At 36.2% G+C, this 20,579-nt stretch overlaps 1 protein-coding gene across 7 annotated transcripts in view; it reads right to left on the bottom strand.

Annotated features, from left to right (window-relative positions):
• Nucleotides 1-11,820: 11,820 nt before the first annotated feature.
• GUCY1B3 (guanylate cyclase 1, soluble, beta 3) overlaps nt 11,821-20,579 on the bottom strand; it is a 48,545-nt gene continuing 39,786 nt past the window's right edge. For 4 of the 7 annotated variants that reach the window (XM_011959735.1, XM_011959731.1, XM_011959732.1 and 1 more), the window contains 6 exons: nt 19,526-19,723; nt 16,863-17,100; nt 15,699-15,839; nt 14,718-14,872; nt 14,237-14,363; nt 11,821-13,073 (listed from right to left, as the gene is read on the bottom strand). In XM_011959735.1, coding sequence (XP_011815125.1) covers nt 13,050-13,073; nt 14,237-14,363; nt 14,718-14,872; nt 15,699-15,839; nt 16,863-17,100; nt 19,526-19,723 — 883 coding nt within the window. In that variant the 3' untranslated portion in view covers nt 11,821-13,049. Of the gene's footprint in view, nt 13,074-14,236; nt 14,364-14,717; nt 14,873-15,698; nt 15,840-16,862; nt 17,230-19,525; nt 19,724-20,579 lie in introns of all 7 variants that reach the window. The other 3 variants (XM_011959733.1, XM_011959730.1, XM_011959734.1) reach the window with 2 other exon arrangements.

Here is a 20,579-nt window from a genome sequence, read left to right on the forward strand (position 1 = left end):
GGGGTTTCACCATGTAGACCAGGATGGTCTCGATCTCCTGACCTCGTGATCCGCCCGTCTCGGCCTCCCAAAGTGCTGGGATTACAGGCTTGAGCCACCGCCCCGGCCTGTTTTCATTTTTAATCATTACAAATCATACTTCAATGAACATTCTTAATCACAAAATGTTTTGTCCATTTCATATTATTTTCAGAGAACAAATTTCAAGGATTTCTTGATAATATTTAACCTGTTTTTTATGTATTTCCAAATTACTCTTCACACAGTTAAAAACAAATTAGTAGTTTAGGAGTATGTCCATTTTCCTGTATTGTCAACTTGTCAACTGCAAAGAGAGTTTTTGGTTTTATTTAGAGACAGAGTCTCTTTCTGTCAGCCAGGCTGGAGTGCAGTGGTGTGATCATAGCTCACTAGCTCACCGCAGCCTTGAACTTGTGGGCTCAATCAACCCTCTGCCCCAGCCTTCCAAATTGCTAGGATTACAGGCATGAGTCATCACATCTGGCCAGTTATTATTTTTATATTCTTTAAAAATAATTTATATAAGCAAGGATATCACTGTAGCATTGCTTATAATAATTGAAAATTGGAATTAATCCAAATATCCAACAAAAGAAGAGTTATGAAAAAATTGTGGATAAGCTATATGATGAAATAATGCATAGTCATCAAAAACCATTACCAGGAAGCAGGGAGCAGACAACTGCAAAAGGCATAAAAAGATTTCATGAGTGAGAATAGCAATGCATGCAGGATATTTCAACTATCTCCCTATTACATTGGATTGAGGGATAATTATGAACTGTCTCAGCTTCCCTGGGACATATATTTTCTTTCTTATAATTAAACTCATAGGTACTAAAAGGCTTGGTTGCTCCTGGTACACTCTCCTTTTGGTTTCTTGAACACAAGCAACTTGAACCTGTCATGAGCCCAAATACTGGCAGTCTCTCCCTGAGCTTCTTTTCTGTCAAATACCTACCTCACAGCATTCCAGTGTTTGCTCACTCATCACCTTCACCCTTCATTGAGGCCATTCCCAACTCCTAATTCCCAAATTGCAAGTAGCCTCACCGATTCCTTGCACTCCTGATCTCCCTTCCTCTGTGCTTAAATTTTTCCCCATAGAATACATCATCCTCTATCATTTAATTTACCGTTATATTATTAGGTTGGTGCAACTTACTTTTAATGTCAAAAACACAATTACTTTTGACCCAACCTAATACATTTATGGTGTATTTTCTTCCCCCTCTGCTAGAAGGTAAGCCCCTGTAAGGGCAAGGAGCTTTGTTTACCATCAGTCTAACCCATGCTCTTAGACTAGAGTCTAGCACATTGTGGGAGCTCAATTAATATGTGCTGAATGAACTAGTAGGTCTTGCTTCAGTGTATTAGGGCTGTACTATGTAGGCAACTGAAATGCACAAGAAAACTGGGCTGTGCCTCACTACCCAATCCATCCTCAGCTTCTGAGTGTCGATGTCTGGCTATTCTAAAATGGTTGAGAAAATCATGGTCCAGCTACAGGATGAAATTTTATGTGAACATTATGTACTCACTCTATGAAAACTCTTAAGATGTGGAAAAATACTTAACTATGATATTGAGTGAAAAAAGACTCAATCCTGTGTAATCTTTTACAAAAAAATATATAAACTAGGGAAAATACTGTAACTATAAGCATGGGGTTATTCCCTAAGAATACTCTGAGAAAAAAAAAAAACAAAAAACAAAACTTTTCTATTATACTAAGGATGGTGTAACAGAGAACCATTTTTAAGTACACAAACCACTTTTTATGGTAAAGGGAATCTCACAAAGATATACGATAGTTTCGTTCTAGGTACCTGTTGATTAATTTCACTCCATTTTAGATCCATTACTCCAACTCTCCAAATTCTGTCCTTCCCTCACCCCAAGTACTGCTCTGTTCATAATTATTTTTATTGAAATCATTCTGTAATGAAGAGTTGACCTTTTTCCCTCATTTATTTATTATTTCAGTCATTTACTTACATAATTATGAGTTCAGGAAGTGTTCTTAATTATATGGGCTATAATCCAATACTGTCATTATTAATTTTACTGCTCAAATCAGATTCATATGAATCACTGAGCAAATCAGGTTCTTTCTTCTCTTGCCATCTGATATAGAAAAAGTATGAAGATTTTATATTTTGGTGACATTTGATATTTGTTTTTAGTATAATTTGGCAGCATAAATAACTTATGCTTGGAAAAATGGTAATTTTTGGTCATGAAAACAGTATTATTCAGTGGTGTTAGTGATGGTAAAATATTGATACTTTTTTGTTGTTATTCAGCTTAATTCATGCTTTAGTTTTAAAAGGAGCAAAACTTTCTAAATGATTTTTTAATGATGTAATGATGTTTTAATGATTAACATAATAAATTCATAGTAATTTAAAATCAATTTAAATCTAGTCATTAAAATGTGGATAAACATATACAATCCCATATAAATAATGTGTAATTCCTAAATTACTAAGTGAAAACCAGAGGGGCAAGGTACTTTTTCTTTCCACTTAGAGTGGTTGTTGCTTTTGGCAAATATCTGCTTTTGGCAAAAAAAAAAATGGTTCTTTTATATGGCACCATTTAGAAGAAAGTGCATACATTATGCTTGAATGCTGGGATGTCTTCACATATATCAACAATGTTTTATTATGTGATAGTAATGAGAATTGCTAACAATTTAAAAATTATTCCCTTAACTTCATAATAAGTTGTGATAAGTTCTAGACATCAATAATGCAAGAAAACTGACGATACCTCTAGGTAGGCCAAGAGAGATTTAGAGGCACTGGGACTTGGTGAAGAGTGAAGATAGAAAAGGTTCCTCAATGAGGCGTCCTTTGGATGGCACTGGGATGCCATGTGATTGAATATAGCCAGGGGAATTTAGAAACTTGAGAAGGAAGAATAATTTTTTTATTTTTTATTTTTTATTTTTGAGACTGTGCTCTGTTCCCAGGCTGGAATGCAGTGGCATGATCTCAGCTCACTACAACCTCTGCCTCCTGGGTTCAAGCGATTCTCCTGCCTCAACTTCTCAAGTAGTTGGGACTGCAGGCACCATCCACCATGCCCAGCTAATTTTTGCATTTTTAGTAGAGATGGGGTTTCACCATGTTGGCCAGGATGGCCTCCATTTCTTGACCTTGTGATTTGCCCACCTCGGCCTCCCAAAGTGCTGGGATTACAGGCAGAAGAATTTTTAATCTTGAGTGTTTTATATTCTGAGCAACTATTCCCTTCTGATATTATCCGTCAAATGTTCAACAATGCTCTGTTAAAAACTACAACATGATATCAGCCATGGGTGTGTACATATATGTGATGGGAAGACCATTCCAGTAAATAAATCTAGAGCCAATGTAAAAAACAGACCATCAAGTGGAAAACACAGATACTTTACAAATTGTACAAATGCCATTCTTCCTCACCAGCTGTTCTCCAGTATTTGGAGGAAGGACTCCTGACAATTTTGAATCCCTGCTGTGTGACAAGTCTCTGGAACTGGCTGCTGGGGCTCATGAGGGGATGTGCAGTCTCTGACCTGATTTCTCCCACAGTCTATTTGACAAGAAGACAGTAGTAAATCATTAAAATTGTAAGAGAGAAGAATAGCAATTCAGATACCATGGAAGCACGGACCTAACTTAGATTGGGAAAGCTGAAAAATGTCTTCTATGTTTCTGGAAGAACCTGTTATAAGGCTTAGAAAGAACCCCCTCCCTGCCCCACATTTCCCTTGTCAGAAGCCCATACAAATAAGATTAAGATGCTAGTCATGGTGGCAGAGTGAGGAAGACTAAGCCTGTCTACTTTCATGGAGGATTCCCTCCACATCCAGCAAGCCTGCTCTCTTAGCAGATGCCTTAATGGAAGGATACAGTCAAGGACATTCTTTCCCTACTTGTACAGCTCATCAGGGTTTGCTGTTGGAGTTCCTCAGTTCCCACATCTGAAAACTCTAGAACCAATCTGGGTTTCAGGCAGCAGAATGTAAACCTTTTATACATAGAGGGGCAAATAAGTATCAAGATGACTTTCCTCCTGCACAGCATATGGATTCTCCTGGTCTAGCCTTTATCATTGCTGTCTTGTGATCCATCTTTAGTGGAACATGTTCTCCCTCCTGCTTCAGCCCCCACTGCTTGTGCCCCAGCTTTCCACCTCCTGTTCTTCAGAGTTACTCGTAAAGTTTAAGGTCAATACCACCTGCCATATCTTCTTCACACTCCTTGCCTGTTTGCCTGACTAGAACTTTGTTACCTGGCACACACTCACCTGGTGTTAAAACTCCCAACAGATGTACACCGCTTGCCAGCCACTTGTTTATTGTGTTGTGAGATGCATCAGAGCATCCTGGTTGGAAGCTTGGGTTCTGGAATCCATTTGTCTGGGTATGGATACTGGCTTTACCCACTCACTGTTTAACATTTGGGCAGTTCCCCAAACTTTATGTGCTCCAGTTTCCTCATGAGTAAAATGGGGTTGATAATAAGAGTATATACTTAATAAACTGCTACAAGGATTAAACACGTAAAATGTTCAAATCACTGTTGAACTTGTAGTGACTGTGGGATTGCTCCCTGATTGCCATGCTGGTAGTTGTGAGCCTGAGGGGCAGCAGGGATCTGTTCATCACTGAACTCTCGTCTCTGTTGTTTGATGGTCAGTTGTAATACAGCACAATATTTAAAGAAATATACTTTTAAAAAACAAAATTTAAAACTTTTATTATAGTATTAACACTATCTTTAAAAGAACTCTTTTTGAAAGTGCTTTACGTATCAAGAAATCCAACAAGCTGTATACAATGAATTTTGAATTTCAAACGTTCATGAATCAGGAAGAACTTTTGGTAAATTCACAAAAGGACATATGGTCAGTGTGACAGGAACATTTGTTCCTCCTGAGGTCTGAAGGGTCCTGAACGTTCTGATACACTTCACTGAGCACGAATCAAGTAAAAATTGTTCATGTGTATTCAAGGGTACAAACCTTTTGGTAGTCATTTTTTGCATAATTCTCTTTCAGTTGATACTTTGGTAATATTACTGTCAAGTGCAAAAAGAGCAAGTTGGGTTGACAGGGAAAGAACAACCTTTAACAGGAATATAAATGAAAAAAAGAAATATGATGTGGGTGGTAACTGACTGATGAACTAGATTTTTATGAAGAGCCTTAACTTTGTCAAAAGATAATAGGTACTTCTTAGTGCTTTATAATTGCTTCTTATTAAAAGACTGCAAAAGAATTGTCAGGTGAAAATGTAAGATCCTTAATCATCTCAAATCGTGAAGTTGCTCATGTTAGCAACTTATAAAATAGTACAACTTATAAAATAGTACACTTTCTTTTCTGTAAATGTTATTCAAGAAATACCTTATATAGAACTCATTTTCCTTTATTACTCTTTTTATCACCATTTATATTATGTTGTATTATATAGAATGTTAAAGTTCAAAAGAAATATCTATTCAAAACTGTATCTTATAAATCAGAAGAAAAACTATAAACCTGCCTATACTCTTTTTCCTGAATTTAATGACCACTTCAACTCCTTAGCTATTTGTTTTGTTTTTATAAATAACAAGATTGATCCAATTTTCTGGTAAGAAGGAAACAAAACAATCAAGTATCTAAGATGATTGTTTTGGATGAAAGATCCAATCAATAACCTGCATATCTAGACCTGCTCTGTCCAATATGATTGCCACTGGCTTCATGAGACCACTGAGCACTTGAAATGTGTCTGGTCTGCAAAATGTAAAATACACACTGATTTTAAAGTGTATAAATACACACTGATTTTAAAATACACACTGATTTTAAAATACACACTGATTTTAAATATTAATTAATGATTTTAAATTTATTACACGTTGAAATGATAATATTTTGCTTATACTGGGTTAAATGAGCATATTATTAAAGTCAATTTCACTGGTTTCTTTCTACTTTTTGAAGCGTGGCTCCTAGAAATTTTTAAATTTAAAAATCCACATGTCATATGTGACTTATATTTGGGTCTCACATTGTATTCCCATTAGACCATACTGTTAGACACAACCCTTGCAGTTTTTTTGTTTTTATTTTTTATTTTTTATTTTTTGAGATGGAGTCTCGCTCTGTCACCCAGGCTGGAATGCAGTGGCATGATCTCAGCTCACTGCAATCTCCATGTCCGGGGTTCAAGAGATTCTCCTGCCTCAGCCTCCTGAGTAGCTTGGATTACAGGCATATGCCACCACGTTTGGCTAATTTTTGTATTTTTAGTGTAAACGGGGTTTCACCGTGTTGGTCAGGCTGGTCTCAACCTCCTGACCTTGTGATCCACCTGCCTCCGCCTCCCAAAGTGCTAGGATTACAGGCATGAGCCACCACACTTGGCAGTTTTCTAAACAGACTTAAAAACACTGTGCTTTAGAGGAAAAAATAGTTATACTAATATATTAAGGAACTGCAACTACACATTATTCAATATCCTGTCCAATACTTACAATTGAGGATATACAATTATTAAACAGGTGCCAAAAGCATGACTGCACACATGAACTAGCGCTGTGCAAAAGGCTTTCAATGCCAGACCCAATTAACTTCAAAATGCTTCCTTCTGTAATCCTTCTTCTGGCTACTGGCTTCTTTGGATAGACCACTAGGGTTTTTTTGTCAGATCAATTTGAAATCTACATACTTCCTGAGACTTGTATTTTCTTTAGGTCCTGCCCTCACCTTGTCTCAGATTCCAAGACACAAACTTCTCAGAGACTCCCCTGACCCCTCCTCTTCAGAGCCCAGTTGCCCGGGAGCAGAGGACCCAGTGGCTGGTTTCACTCATGCCTGCCTTAGACTGTAATGATTCTTACATAAAAATAAACAAAATGTCTTTGATTTCATTATTTGTACTAGTACATCCAAAACTATATGTAGTCACAGTATCAGATTAAGTGCTGTTTTTGTCCAGAATGATGTGATGGTATTATATTCATGGGTAGATAAAAATTATTAATATATTGGAATTTATTCATGTGATGCAGAAAACCACAAAAAGGGCAGTATTTACAACAGTTTAAAAGTGTTTTCCAAGTTAATACTTTATTTTTATGTGACTCCTTTTCCCCTAATGATCTAAAACTGTTTGGTAGGCAACTGTGGTCCCTACTTTACATAATTGAGAAATATATTTCATAACAATAACATTTTAAAAACCCCAACCTATATGTAATACTCACTGACACTTCCTATCTGTATTTTTTTTTTTGGAGACAGATTCTTGCTCTGACACCCAGGCTGGGGTGCAGTGGTGATCTCGGCTCACTGCACCTCCGCCTCCCAGGCTTGATTGATTCTCCTGCCTCAGCCTCCCGAGTATCTGGGATTACAGGTGCCCACCACAACACCCAGCTAATTTTTGTATTTTCAGTAGAGACAGGTTTTCACCATGTTGGCTAGGCTGATCTCAAACTCCCGACCTCAAGTGATTCACCTGCCTTGGCCTCCTAAAGTGCTGGTTTACAGATGTGAGCCACCATGCCCGGCTCCTATATTTAAGTCCTATTTGGGATAGACTGTACTACAGCAATTGTGTGAAGACATATAATTGAAATAGAGACATATATTCTCTCCTTGTTTTCAGGTCATCAAAAATGTGACTATTTATTAAACACTTAAATTTAGCTAATGTAATTAAATATTATAGGGCACACTTTTAGTAGAAATACATACATTAATACTCTCATACACTAATCAGGACCTTAGTCATTTTGATTTTAGCTTGGATTCAAAAGTCCTCACCAGGTGTTTACCTCAGATTTGTTTATTTCTTGGAAGTTAGCTTTCCAGTCTTTCAGTTGATCTACTCAACACTACTAGATTGTCGGAACTTCAGATTGTATTCCCAAAAGGTTCAGGCCAAAGTCCTAGCACAAGAGTTACTGGAAAAGGGTAGTGAACCAGACCATAAGAGAGAGTTCTTGGATATTGTCCAAGAAAGAATCTGAGGCGAGTCCACAGAGTACATTGAAAACAAGTTTATTAAGAAAGTAAAGGAGTAAAAGAATGGCTACTCCACAGCAGTGGCATGACTGCTGGACTGAGTAAACATATGGTTATTTCTTGATTAAATGTTAAACAAGGGGTGGAATAGTCATGAGTTTTCCAGGAAAGGAGTGGAGAATTCCAAGGACTGAGAGTTACTCCCCCTTTCAGACAAGATAGAGTAACTTCTGATGATGCCATGGCATTTGTAAACTGCCATGGGGCTAGTGGGAACATCTTTTGAGCTGTTAATTTATTATAATTGGCATATAATGAGCAGTGAAGATGACCAGAGGGGGCTTTCACTGCCATCTTGGTTTTGGTAGGGTTCGGCCTGCTTCTTTACTGTGTGGTGTTTTATCAGCTGAGTATGTGCTTAACTACTGTTCTACAAGAATCTGCATTATTATCTTTAAAGTAAGATATATTCTTAGATTAAGAATACATTTGTTCCTAAGATATTGGGACACCTGGACATTTCCTGGGTCTGTTAAGTCCTGGGTCTCTTCGGTAAACATTATTAACCTATTCCCTTCACTGTAGACATTCTGTGACTAAGAATGCCCAATGTCCTGGGAATGCAGCCCAGCAGGTCTCAGCCTCATTTTACCCACGCCTCTGTAAAGATGGAGTTGCTTTGGTTAGAAATATTCTGACACAGAAACCCTGGAATTCTTACCAACAAAATGATGGAATTTTGGAGCAATAATTTGCTTTGGATATCACCTTAACCAGCTCCTTTTTTTCAGATGAGGTAACTGAGTTGTAAAGTTAAGTGATTTGTAAAGGCCGCAATATTTCCTTACCAGAATTCGACTTGGGCTCTTGATTCTCTGTACAGTGTTTTGTTTTTTGTTAAATTTTGTTTTATTAATTTGCACTATATTTCTCCTCTCTGATATGGTATAAGTAGCAAGGAAGAATCACAAAAGCATTTTTATCAATGTAAAATACTTTTTTTTTCCAATTTTATCCTTATAAGTATATAGTATGCTATTCGTATTTAATAACTTTTAACATGAACTACAAGCAACTTAGTTTGCTCATAAAAATATTGTACAAAACTATTGTTCCTATTATAAATTGCTTGTTTTAGCAAATGTTTTACCTTCCTGCAGAATTAGCAGGAAATACTTGGATGACATTTCAGAACAAGATACGTGTGGATAGATTTCATGCTATACGAATGGTCATAATGAGTAGAAATAATTATTTTTATTATATTCCTTTGAACTTGAGAAAGAGTAGAAGGAGTGAATTCAAGGTTGCACACAGGAAGTGACAGTTGGGAGACAAGATGAACTCTCTCCCGTGAGAGAATCTGTGTCCTTTCCGTTCTTTTTCGGATTTCAATTACAAACAGCATTCTCTGCTGCCCTCTAGAGGTTCTATAAACCATTAGTGAGGGTGGTACAAAAAAAGAAAGAAAGAAAGACAGAAACCTACGAGGGAGGTAAGTAAATTATTTTTCCCTTCAATGACAAAGGAAATAGAACATATCATTTGGTGAATCAAATACAGATTTAAACCAAATGAAATAGTGAATTAGTACTGAAATACATATAATGTATATAATCTACAATATAATAAATATATACTATATAATAAATACATAAATATATAACTTATATAATTAAAAATATACATGTTTAAATTGGTATTTAATTGTTAAAGTTTAAAACAATTCGGTTCAGACTGATAAACTGTTATCATTTCACAACATTTGGTTCTAATTTTTTCGTGGTTTTCATTGGGTTTGTTTCAATAATTGGCAAAGATAAATGTGTTCATTGATTTTTCTTGTTGACCCTCCTGTTTTTTCATGATATGTGCTTTCCATGATTCAACTATAACAATATCTGTTTCCAGTGATTTGTAAATTTGCATTTCTTAGATTACCTTTTAGTCTTCCTGAAATGGCAAGCCAAAGTTCCACCTCCTCTGATTTCTTCGTATTTCAATTAGATCTGCCAACAACTCTAGTGAGTGGTTATTATAATCTCTGTTTTTACAATGACCTAACCAGGTTACACAAAGTTTAAATGACTTTACCAATATCATAGAGCTAGTAACAGGTTGTTTGGAAATTCAAAGCAGTTTGGCCCAACTTGAAAAATCGAAGTTCTATTCTCTCCACACATTAATGCTACTTGAAACTAATTGTTTTTTAAAAATGTGTTTGTCAGAGTTTCAAAGCCATGCCTAATATTAGACGCCTTTCCTCTAAGGTCAGTTACCTTTCTATATCCTCCACCACATGTAATGGAATCATAAACTACCCACTAAGCAAGCCAGAAGCTTTCTACTTGGCCCTAACCTTCTTCTCATCCCCTTTGGCCTGTGCATTATTATGCACTTTTAATGTGAATCTTGACTGCTCTTCAATTAGCCTCCTGTCCTGCCATCACTTTAAAGCAAGCCTATGCATGAAGTACAGTAGCCCCCTAATGCCACCCTTAAACCAGGCTCTTTCCCTCTAAATCAACCCCTGCACCAATGTCAGCATGATTTTCTCTAAGCACAAATTTAGCAGTGCCATTTTTGTGCCTCCTCTTTTCTACAGTCTCATTTATTATTCCTCATTCCCTTCAAATCTGGCTTCTAGCCCCACTGCTCAAAGAGGCTGCTCCCTCCATTCCTTTGTTCAACAAATATTTGTCAAGTGACTATTTTGTGGAAGGTTCAAGGAATATCTGGGGAAGAGGAACTATTTTAGTCATAAGAAACTTAAAGCCTAATAAGGAATCTTATATATAAACAGATTATGTGTGAACCATTGTAAAGATCCTGGGACAATAGGGGAAGCTAAACTTGCCTAACAGGGACATTTCCAATAAGAGGATATTGAGCTGAGTCTTAGCAAGAAATGAGTTTGCAGCAGGGTGTGGGTAGAGGGTATTCAGACAGAGCAAAGCATAGAATTAACAAAGGTAACAATTAGCAGATAAGGCTGGTTAAGGTGACAACGTTTGCATGCTTTGCTAAGGTGTACAGACAATGAGTAGCATTTAAGTGATGGTAGGCAGGAGAGCAATTTGGATTTGTAAAAGACCACTCTGCCAGCAATTTGAGTGTGGAATGGAGGTGGCTGGCAAAGATAGGAAGTAGCCAAATTTATAGGGAAGATCTTGCAATTGTTCAGGTTACACATGATGAGTGTCTGGACTTAGGACAGTGTTGGCAGCATAAAGTCGATATTTAAAAAATGCAAGATGTAAAAATTGGAATATGAGGTATTCAAACGCAGAGATGTTTTGTTCAATGACACATCTCAAACATCTTGAGCAGTGCTGACCAAAAGTAGATGCTAAATAAATAATATGTAGGATTCTGGGAAGATGTCAGTGTCATTGTAGTTTCTGAGTATTCCTAAATCTCCCCCCAAAATAGGCATAATAACTATCCCCATTTCACCCCTTTTCTCTCAAGTTACTCTTTCTCTAAGTATTATTTCTGTATTTGAATATATGTCTTCATTATGAATATCACATATTTTCATTACTTGTATACATGTCTATCATCCCTAAATGATTCAGAGCTCTTTAAGTAAGCTGATGACATTCCATATTTACCTGTTTCCCCTTCCATGTCCAGTCTTTATTTCCTGTCACTTTGTTGGTATTAAAAAGAAATATAGCATTTAAGAATATGCTGTCTATGAGGAGTCAGTGAAAATTTATAATGGTAGCAAATAGGCAAAATTATAAAATGTATTTACAAAATAGTGGCATTAATAAAATGAAAAACAATGGTAATATCATTTTTATTGAAATAAAAAGTGTATAGAGACAAGTGAAAAAAATAATTTATTACAGATTCTTTTACACATTAACATGGAACATTTATACATATATCGAGGTGCTGATATGAAATACTAAATTTAAAGGCAAACATTTTTACACAAAAGTAGTTGCACTCTATTTTATAAACATAGATATTAATAAGTTATCAGAGACATTTAAGAACTAGAGGCCAATTATTCCAATAGTAATGCATTCTGTGCTGAAATTAAACTAAAATTTTCTGAACATGATGTCCTGGATATAATCACATTCTTCTAAGCTAAGGAAAGGGAGCTCATTTCTGGGAATACAAAACCAAGAAGGGCTCTAACAGCAGTATCCCAGCAGCATGTTTCCAGATTTATTCTTGTATGTGGTTGGAGCTCCCAACATTTAGCCTGAACTAATGTAACAGCTCAATGTGAAACAATGTAGCTTTCTGTAACAGCCGCCTGTGGTTAATGAGATTTAATACAGGGGATACAGTTACAAATGATAGCATTTTAGAAGAATTATAATTGTCACATGATTTGAATTAGTAACCAAATACTTTAATAACAGAAACGGGTATTCTATATTTCCAAAAGGAAAGTAGCATACTTCAAAATAGTCACTATTTTCTTAGCATGATATATTAATTCTTACTTTGGGAGTCTGAAAATAAATTGCATTTTCCCCCTAAAACTTAGAATTCACTCCTTTAGAAAATGATTTCTATAATGATATACACCAACATGATATCAACTTTATTACATATTATAGTTATTAAAATATACATATACATATATATGGAGCACTAAAAAGATTTGGTAGACCATGATATAAATATACACATGGTCAAATACTGTTCAGTTTCATTTAACTAAATTCAACAAATATTCCTTGGGTGCCCACTACTTGCAGATCACCATGCTAGGTAATGCTTGTAGTAGATTTTAAGACACATGAAGCTCACATCATCCACATCAAAAGTCAAACTTTAGATAATATATTAAAGCCTAAAAAAAATAATAAAAAGCAGAGCTAAAGTTGAATAATGGATAATGAGAGATATACCTAGAAGAAAGGCTTGGGGCAATTGACAAGGACGAAAGAAAATCTGTATCCATAGGGAAGAACTGCTCCTGGGCTTGGCATGTGTCAGGAGAAAACTGGAACTTAGTCTGCGCTCCTCTTCACCCCATAATCCAAGATTCAGTCATCATCCTGCTTTGTTTCCTTAAAAAGTCAGAAGAAAAGAGGGATTGATTTACAGTGATAGTGAAGTTTATAAAATCAATTAAATATATTTTTCTCTTTATGAGAGTGTGATCCACGTTCACATCTACCGTTTCTGTAAATCATTCCCACCATAATTCTGGGGAAAACAGGGCCACACGACTAAGATGACCAATCTTTGAGGTAGTTATGGTTTAGTTTATCAGAAGAACATCAATAAGCATTTCCACCTCATAGGAAAATGATTTACTGTTAAACCAGGTGAAAGAAGATAAATATTTCCAACCCTGGTATTCTATTCCCTTTAGAAGCTGCTATGCTTTAAAAGCATTTTTAGAGAATGTATACATACCAAAAGAGAGATATGAGCATGTAGTCTTATCCCCCATGAAGAAACAACACATCAACAGGGTAACAAAGTATCAAACCTCCTTCTGATGCCACACTTTACAAAAGGCTAGGAAGAGGCTAGCCATGATCTCAGTGTGTGCAAGGCCTCTATGAGAGGTGTGATTCCACTTTGGATGTGCCACTGTTCTGAAGTCCATTCCAGCACATAGGCTCTGCCTGGAGTATAACCACGGTACTAGAAAGAACTTAAATCTTCCATAAGGAAGTAATTGGATTCTAGCAAGTTAAAAATCACTCATCTATCTAGGAGAAACACACATGAGGGACTAAGATTTCCAAAATTCCCCAATCACTCCATAGAAAGATAGCCTGGCCCTTAAAAGGATCTTAAGCTTCATGGTTAGGAAACCTCCCATGAACTGCAGCCCTTATTTAACGATGCTGGTGATCTCAGAGCCAACTTAGAGAGCTGAGGAAAAGGGTCAGGGGAGCCCCTCACAGCCCACTTACCTTTGAGTCAGACTACAGAGGGAGAGCAAAACAACCACAACAGCAAGAAAAAAGCGGCCTTCTCAATCCAGTCCGTTGAGTTCATTTCATTAGAGGACAAAAGTCACTAAAGTATCCCCTAAAAAGTACTTATCATTGTAACTGGCTCATTAACGTTCAGTTATTTCCCCTGCTTTACTTAAAAGTTAATTTCTGTTAGCAAGAATTCTTTTCAAATGAAATACATTTTCAGTAATTACGCTTTAGTTTTCCATACTTATACTGTGTCTTAAGTACACAAATTACACTTTGATTATTCATACCTCTGTTCCTGTATTTTTTCTGGATAGAAACCAAACTTGCATTGGTTCTTTTTTGCCCTTCATGGACACTGGGCCTCTGTGCTCCAAATGGAATTGTGGATCTGAATTTTCTGGAGACATAAGACATCTAAAAGACAAGGGAAGGGGAGTAGAGAGAGAAGCATACAAAAGTTTTATGGAGAAGGTGACATGTACCATGTTATAAACTGAGACGGCAAGAACAAATGCTGAAGTTGTACTGAAAGGTAACTCGAAGTTTTAGAAACAATGATCATATCAGGATTTCCTAAGATGATGTGAAATCATATAAAATGGAAATAATGCACAATCTTCTCAAATAAAAAATAAACAATTCTACAAGTGGTAGGGAAGAGTGGTGGTGATAACTCTGTTAAAGCAATAAAATCTCTTAGAGAATTAAACCACATGCAAAGACACATTTTCTTTGCAAATCAGTCAATACCAAGACATTTTCTCTCACCTGTATGTATATTCAGACACATTTATTTTTCCCTTTTCTCCTGTGGTTTCTGTTCGGCTTGTGAGGTTGACAGTATTTCCAAAAAGACAGTATCGAGGCATCCGCTGTCCTATGACACCTGTAACTACCTCTCCAGTGTGTATCCCTATTGTTATCTGCAAAAAAGCAAGCTTTGCTTCAATCACTTTGATCACTAACACACGATTTTTTTTTTTTTTTTAATTTTACTTTAAGTTCTGGCATACATGTGCAGAACGTGCAGGTTTGTTACACAGGTATATATGTGCCATGGTGGTTTGTTGTGCCTATCAACCCATTATCTAGGTTTTAATCCCCGCATGCATTAGGTATTTGTCCTAATGCTCTCCCTCCCCTTGCCCCCAACCCCCCAACAGGCCCTGGTGTGTGATGTTCCCCTCCCTGTATCCATGTGTTCTCATTGTTCAGCTCCAACTTATGAGTAAGAACATGCGGTGTTTGGTTTTCTGTTCCTGTAACACATGAAGTTTTGCTTACTTTATATTACAGAATAATGTAGAGTCATCATATAACATCATAAGAGATCTCTATAAGAATTTCAAGCATATTACCGACAACTTCAAAAGCCCTCCACGAAATCTGTCTCCCCAGAGAAATATCCTGTCTCAAGAGAAACATTTGAAGTCTGAAAATTTCAAAGATGCGAATCTAGTAAGTCACATGAGACATGAAAGAGATTTGAAAAAACAAACTAGAAGGTACAAGAGGTTTTTTTCTTATCCCCATGATTTTCAGTACACCAAACAGACTAGACAATTTCAAACAGGTAGACAAATCTCTATGTCTATGAAATAATGTAGTACAGTGGGCTGGATGAAATACAGCTTTTGTTGTCAAGACACCCTTCTTTATACACATCAATGATTTTCTGGTCAACAATATGAATCAATTGTCCAAAAAGGTTTATACACCATTATTACAATATCTACTTCATTTACTAACCTGAACAGATTCCCCATCTACTTGAACCTGGCCAGCAATTTCCATCATGTCCAAGGCCAGGTGGCAGATGGATCGTGCATGGTGAATGCATGGCTCTGGTAAACCACTCACTGTCATATACTTGTCACCAACAGTCTCCACCTAACAGTACATATATTTAGATGTTTACTCGTTAGCATAAAAAAGACTGTTTCATGTGTTACCCCAATTAAAACCATATTTTTTCAAGGCTACCAACAACTTTAAGCTTCCCTCCCCCTTTAATTCTCTTAAAATTTCTAATACATTCAACTCTAGCAAAATGAAATCTTGAATTACTTATAATTTACACACATGACAGACACTTGGGGTCTTTGATGATGGGCAGGTACAGACATAGAATTATTTTTCCTTTAGTAAGCAATTAATTTCTCACCTCAGATCACCTTATAATTCAGAAGAATAATTTTTTACATTTCTCCCTAAAACAGCGATGGCTTGATGGCATGGAGAGCCACCATTTGGAGTTCAGTGATTTATCAAGGTCATTAATCATTTATTTTTATGATGTGCTCACCACATGCTACAGTGTACCTCAGAAAATGACTGTAAAATAAATAGTCTTTGTGTAGTTATATTACCCCAGATACCTAGGGATGGTTTACTTAACATTCTTGCCTTTATGCAGCAATATTCCACTGACTTCTTTTTTCCAATATTATATTTATTTCTAAATGAAACAAAGGGCAAAAACGCCTTATAAATGTTTATCTTCTTCAAGTTGATGTTATCTAAATGCAAATCTAAGTCCTTCTCATGCTCCATGACTTATATATCTCAGTAAAAATGTCTCTTGCAGAGCACTAAACTGAATGCTATGTTTATACTAAATGCGATCAACAGCCTGTCCAGATTTGTGAGCCTAAGTGCAAATAAGATGGTGAACATTTCATTTTAACCAGGCAATCACCCACTCCATGAAACATTCATTGTGGTTACAAGGGAGAGACGGTTTTATAACAAAAGGCAATTATTTAAGAAAATGGTAGAGTGAATACACGGAGGCTCACTGTACTCAAGGCTGCAGTGCTGGAGTCAGAGCACTGTGATGGCATGGCCTCTGGAGGGGAGGCTCAGAATGCCAGCCTCCGGATAGCTCTGCAGTCAGCGATAACGAAGACTTGCCTTATAAACAAATGGGTTTTTCCGGGAATCAGTCAGTGTGTCAAATCTGGTGTAGAGGTCGTTGAGAAGATTGACGATCTTCATGGCCCCTTCTCCAGATGCATGCTTGCTACAGAAAGCATTGAAGCCCACAATGCCACTGAAGAGGATGGTCACATTGTCATATCTTTTGGCAGGCACTGGACGCTTGTGCCGCAGCTCATTGGCAACAGATGGAGGAAGGACAGAATACAGCAATCTGTTCAGTGGAATCAGGAGAAAGCCACTGTAAGAAATGCTGGGAAAGCCCTTAGTGCTTCTGCTATCCCTTTCACATAGCATCAATGTCATCTGTACTTTAAAGGCCTGGATTCTAGCAGGACATCCTCTAAAATTAGCATCAGATATTAGCCGTTATTTATAAGCAAGGACTTACAGAAAATATAAATTATTTGTTCATTCTAATCACATAAAACATCCGCAAGCCCAAACTAGTTCAAACCAAATCAAAATAAGCCAAGCAAAGAGACAAAACAAAAAGACTGGTAATAGAAAATCAAAGTTTTCATTTGTAGTCCTGTATTCTGACCCTGCTCTTATAGTAGTCACGGTATGACGATTGTCATTACCAGCACCTAAAACATGGTATGAATAGCACAGCAATAGAAACAGGATTGCCTCTTAGAGTAAGAAATATGTCTCTATTTTTGGTAAGCAATATTAAAAGAAGCAGAATTTCTCTCCAGTCTCATTCATGCCTCACTCCTCCATAGAAGAAACCGATAAAATCAGCGGAAGTTGGTCTAGAATATAAAATATTTAATTTCTTTAGGCGCAACTGAGACCACTATGGTAGCACAGTATCCTAGTACTACCATGCTAAGGGACAAATGTTAGCACACAGGAGGAGGATGACAGCTGATGAGTTTAGAGGGAGAGAAGCGGAAACTAGACCTATGGGCTCTGGATTGGAAGACTTGAGAGGAACAAACGAGGCCTTCCTGCCTTTTTCTTCCTGCCTTTTGCTCTAGGGCAAAAGGGCATATGTGGGAAGTTTAAATATGCAAAATGGAGCTGAGCTCTCAATATTTTTCCTAGTCATAGTAAAATTTCTCTAGTCTTTCATTTTCAATTTTTAAACATTGAATGTTTTATAAAATATTAAAGCTATATTTGAATAGTAAGTAAGAACAGTAGAACTACTTAGCTTTAAAGAAAATTAGTAGTAAATGGTTTCTAATGACATCACCTTGAAACCCAAGTATCTACAAAAATCAAATTCTAAATCTAATAATCTAAAAATTAATATAAGGATTTTTGAAGCACAGTTAACTCAAAATGGTGCAAATAGTTCCTGAATGTGAAACCCACCTTGGGGAATCCAAACAAAGAAGTAATTCTGTGATAAGTACTTATTAGCTACTCTTATTAAAGACAAGGCCACTGTTTAACTCCCAGCAACTCCCAGGTTTCGACTCCTGGTCTGGGAAGAGAAGCTAATACTCTGCTTAAGCTGACAGTTTAGGAAAAGAAAGTGAATTAACAGTTTTTTCAGTACAGAATATCTTGGATATGTCATAATTTAAAAGATATATTTACATATATAAATCTTTTTATAATCTTTATATATAGTTATATATATAATCTACATATATGTTTATAATCTTTATAGTGCTGGTTATTATCTATTTATCATGAATGTAGATATTAGCAAATTGGGTCACAATACAAAAAAATGAAACCTAGATGATTTTCTAATACAAACAGCCAAAAGAGAATACTGAGTAACTGAAACCTACAAACCAATGAAACTTAGAACATTCATCCTAAGGTCTTAGAAGCGCCACAAAATGTTTATATAAACATTAAAAAATGAACACATAAGAACCTGGGTAAAATAGCTTATAAATGTCAGTTTAATTAGCGTATGAAAGCAAGGCCAAGTAGTATGCATGCTATGTACTTACTTAAACACATTTCTTGAAAATGAAGTATTATCTTTCATGTCCTTGCCCAATATTTCATAATTCAATCCACCACTCATAGAAATGTTTTATATTTTGATATTTTTGCGAATGTGTGTCACTATAGATGTAATTATTGTCAATTATTGTCATTACATATGATTTTACAATTTGTCAGATTCATTTCTTTCTAACTCTAAATTCAAGGTCCCAGAAAAGAAATTTTTAAAAATTTAAAATTTTAAACATTTTTAAATTAATTTAAAACAATTTTTAAATTAATTTTAAAGTTAATTTTAAGAAATTAACATGGCCAATGATAAGTTCATTGTGCAGAGCAGCTCTCGGCATGTGGCAGCCCCCAGCATACTGAAGATGGTCAATATATAACTCTTGTATGAAAGAATGCATGAATAAATGATAAACTTTAATTTTTGAACTAAATTTGAATTTGAGTTATTCTCATCATCTTCCAAAAGATATTTTGGCATATATTATTCCAACTTGGCTTCTAAAACTAGAAGACATATTTCCACTACCATTAAGACTGGTTTATTTCCTTAAGCATAATTTCTTTTTAAAAGCAATGTGAAAGATTTTATTCACTACACCAGGGCTATTACAGGTCACATGGCTTTTCAGTCTGGTTCCCAATCGTAAATATGGTAGAGTCACAATATGTTATGAATAACAGTAGTGCCCTAAGCGTTACATTCTTACGTGTCTGTCTTTTTCTTTTCATCTTCCAGGGCTCTTAACGTGAGCTGTAGCCTGTCAGTGAGGATTTCCAGTTCTTGGGTGAGTTTGTATTCCTCTCTAAATTGTTCTCCCAAAAGAACGAGATCGCGCGTGGCATCATGCAGAGGGATGTCACTTAGATACAGCCCTCTCCTTGTCAAATCGTCCAGGTTCATGACACTGTCATAGGAAGAAATGAGGCAAGATCAGTCTCAACATATACACATGAAAATGCAACCCTGAATTTCTGTCAAGGAATCTGATCCTGCCACCTCCTACCATTCAAAACATCAGGCTGAAGACAATCAAATTATGGAGAATTGAACGAAGATTGTGAGTTTATTCTCTTAGATATTTAAACATCTACCACAAAGCAGTGAACTTGAGATGCATTTTTGCCAGGTTGCACTTTTTGGTGCCATCAGTCTAAATTGAAACGATCCTGGAGAAAACATCTCTATGATAAATGTTGAGGTATTTAATACAGTGTGTAATTTATTATTCTCAAATTTTTTCTCACTATAAGGAGAGGAAAAAATCTATCTTTATTCACTTTCTCAAGAATAATAGTGCTTCTTTTGATTAAGTATTTCATTTTGCTTTCTGTATTCTATGAATCTTGTAACTGGTTATTTTTTCCTTCTGGAAACAATGAGTAAAAATTCCCAACCACGTTTATGACCCATCCTCAGCATGTAATTCATGTATCTAAGACTACGTGTTGTTCTTACCTCTGGCTCTCATGTCTTCTTTTCCTTTGACAAATTTTTTTCTCATTTATTTGAAATATTATTCAATCTTGCTGAATTTTATGCATCATCATTGTAACTTGTGTCATTTTTCCAACAATATAATAATGTTTACTATTTCAGTGATAATCTGACAAGTAAAAAGTTAACTGCTTTTTAAAAATGTACTCTTTGAGGCTGGGCACAGTGGCTCACACCTGTAATCCCAGGACTTTGGGAGGTTGAGTTGGGCAGATCACTTGAGGCCAGGAGTTCAAGATCAGCCTGGCTAACATGATGAAACACGT

Source organism: Colobus angolensis, unplaced genomic scaffold (assembly GCF_000951035.1).
Source record: "Colobus angolensis palliatus isolate OR3802 unplaced genomic scaffold, Cang.pa_1.0 Scaffold5, whole genome shotgun sequence".
Taxonomy (NCBI): Eukaryota; Metazoa; Chordata; class Mammalia; order Primates; family Cercopithecidae; genus Colobus; species Colobus angolensis.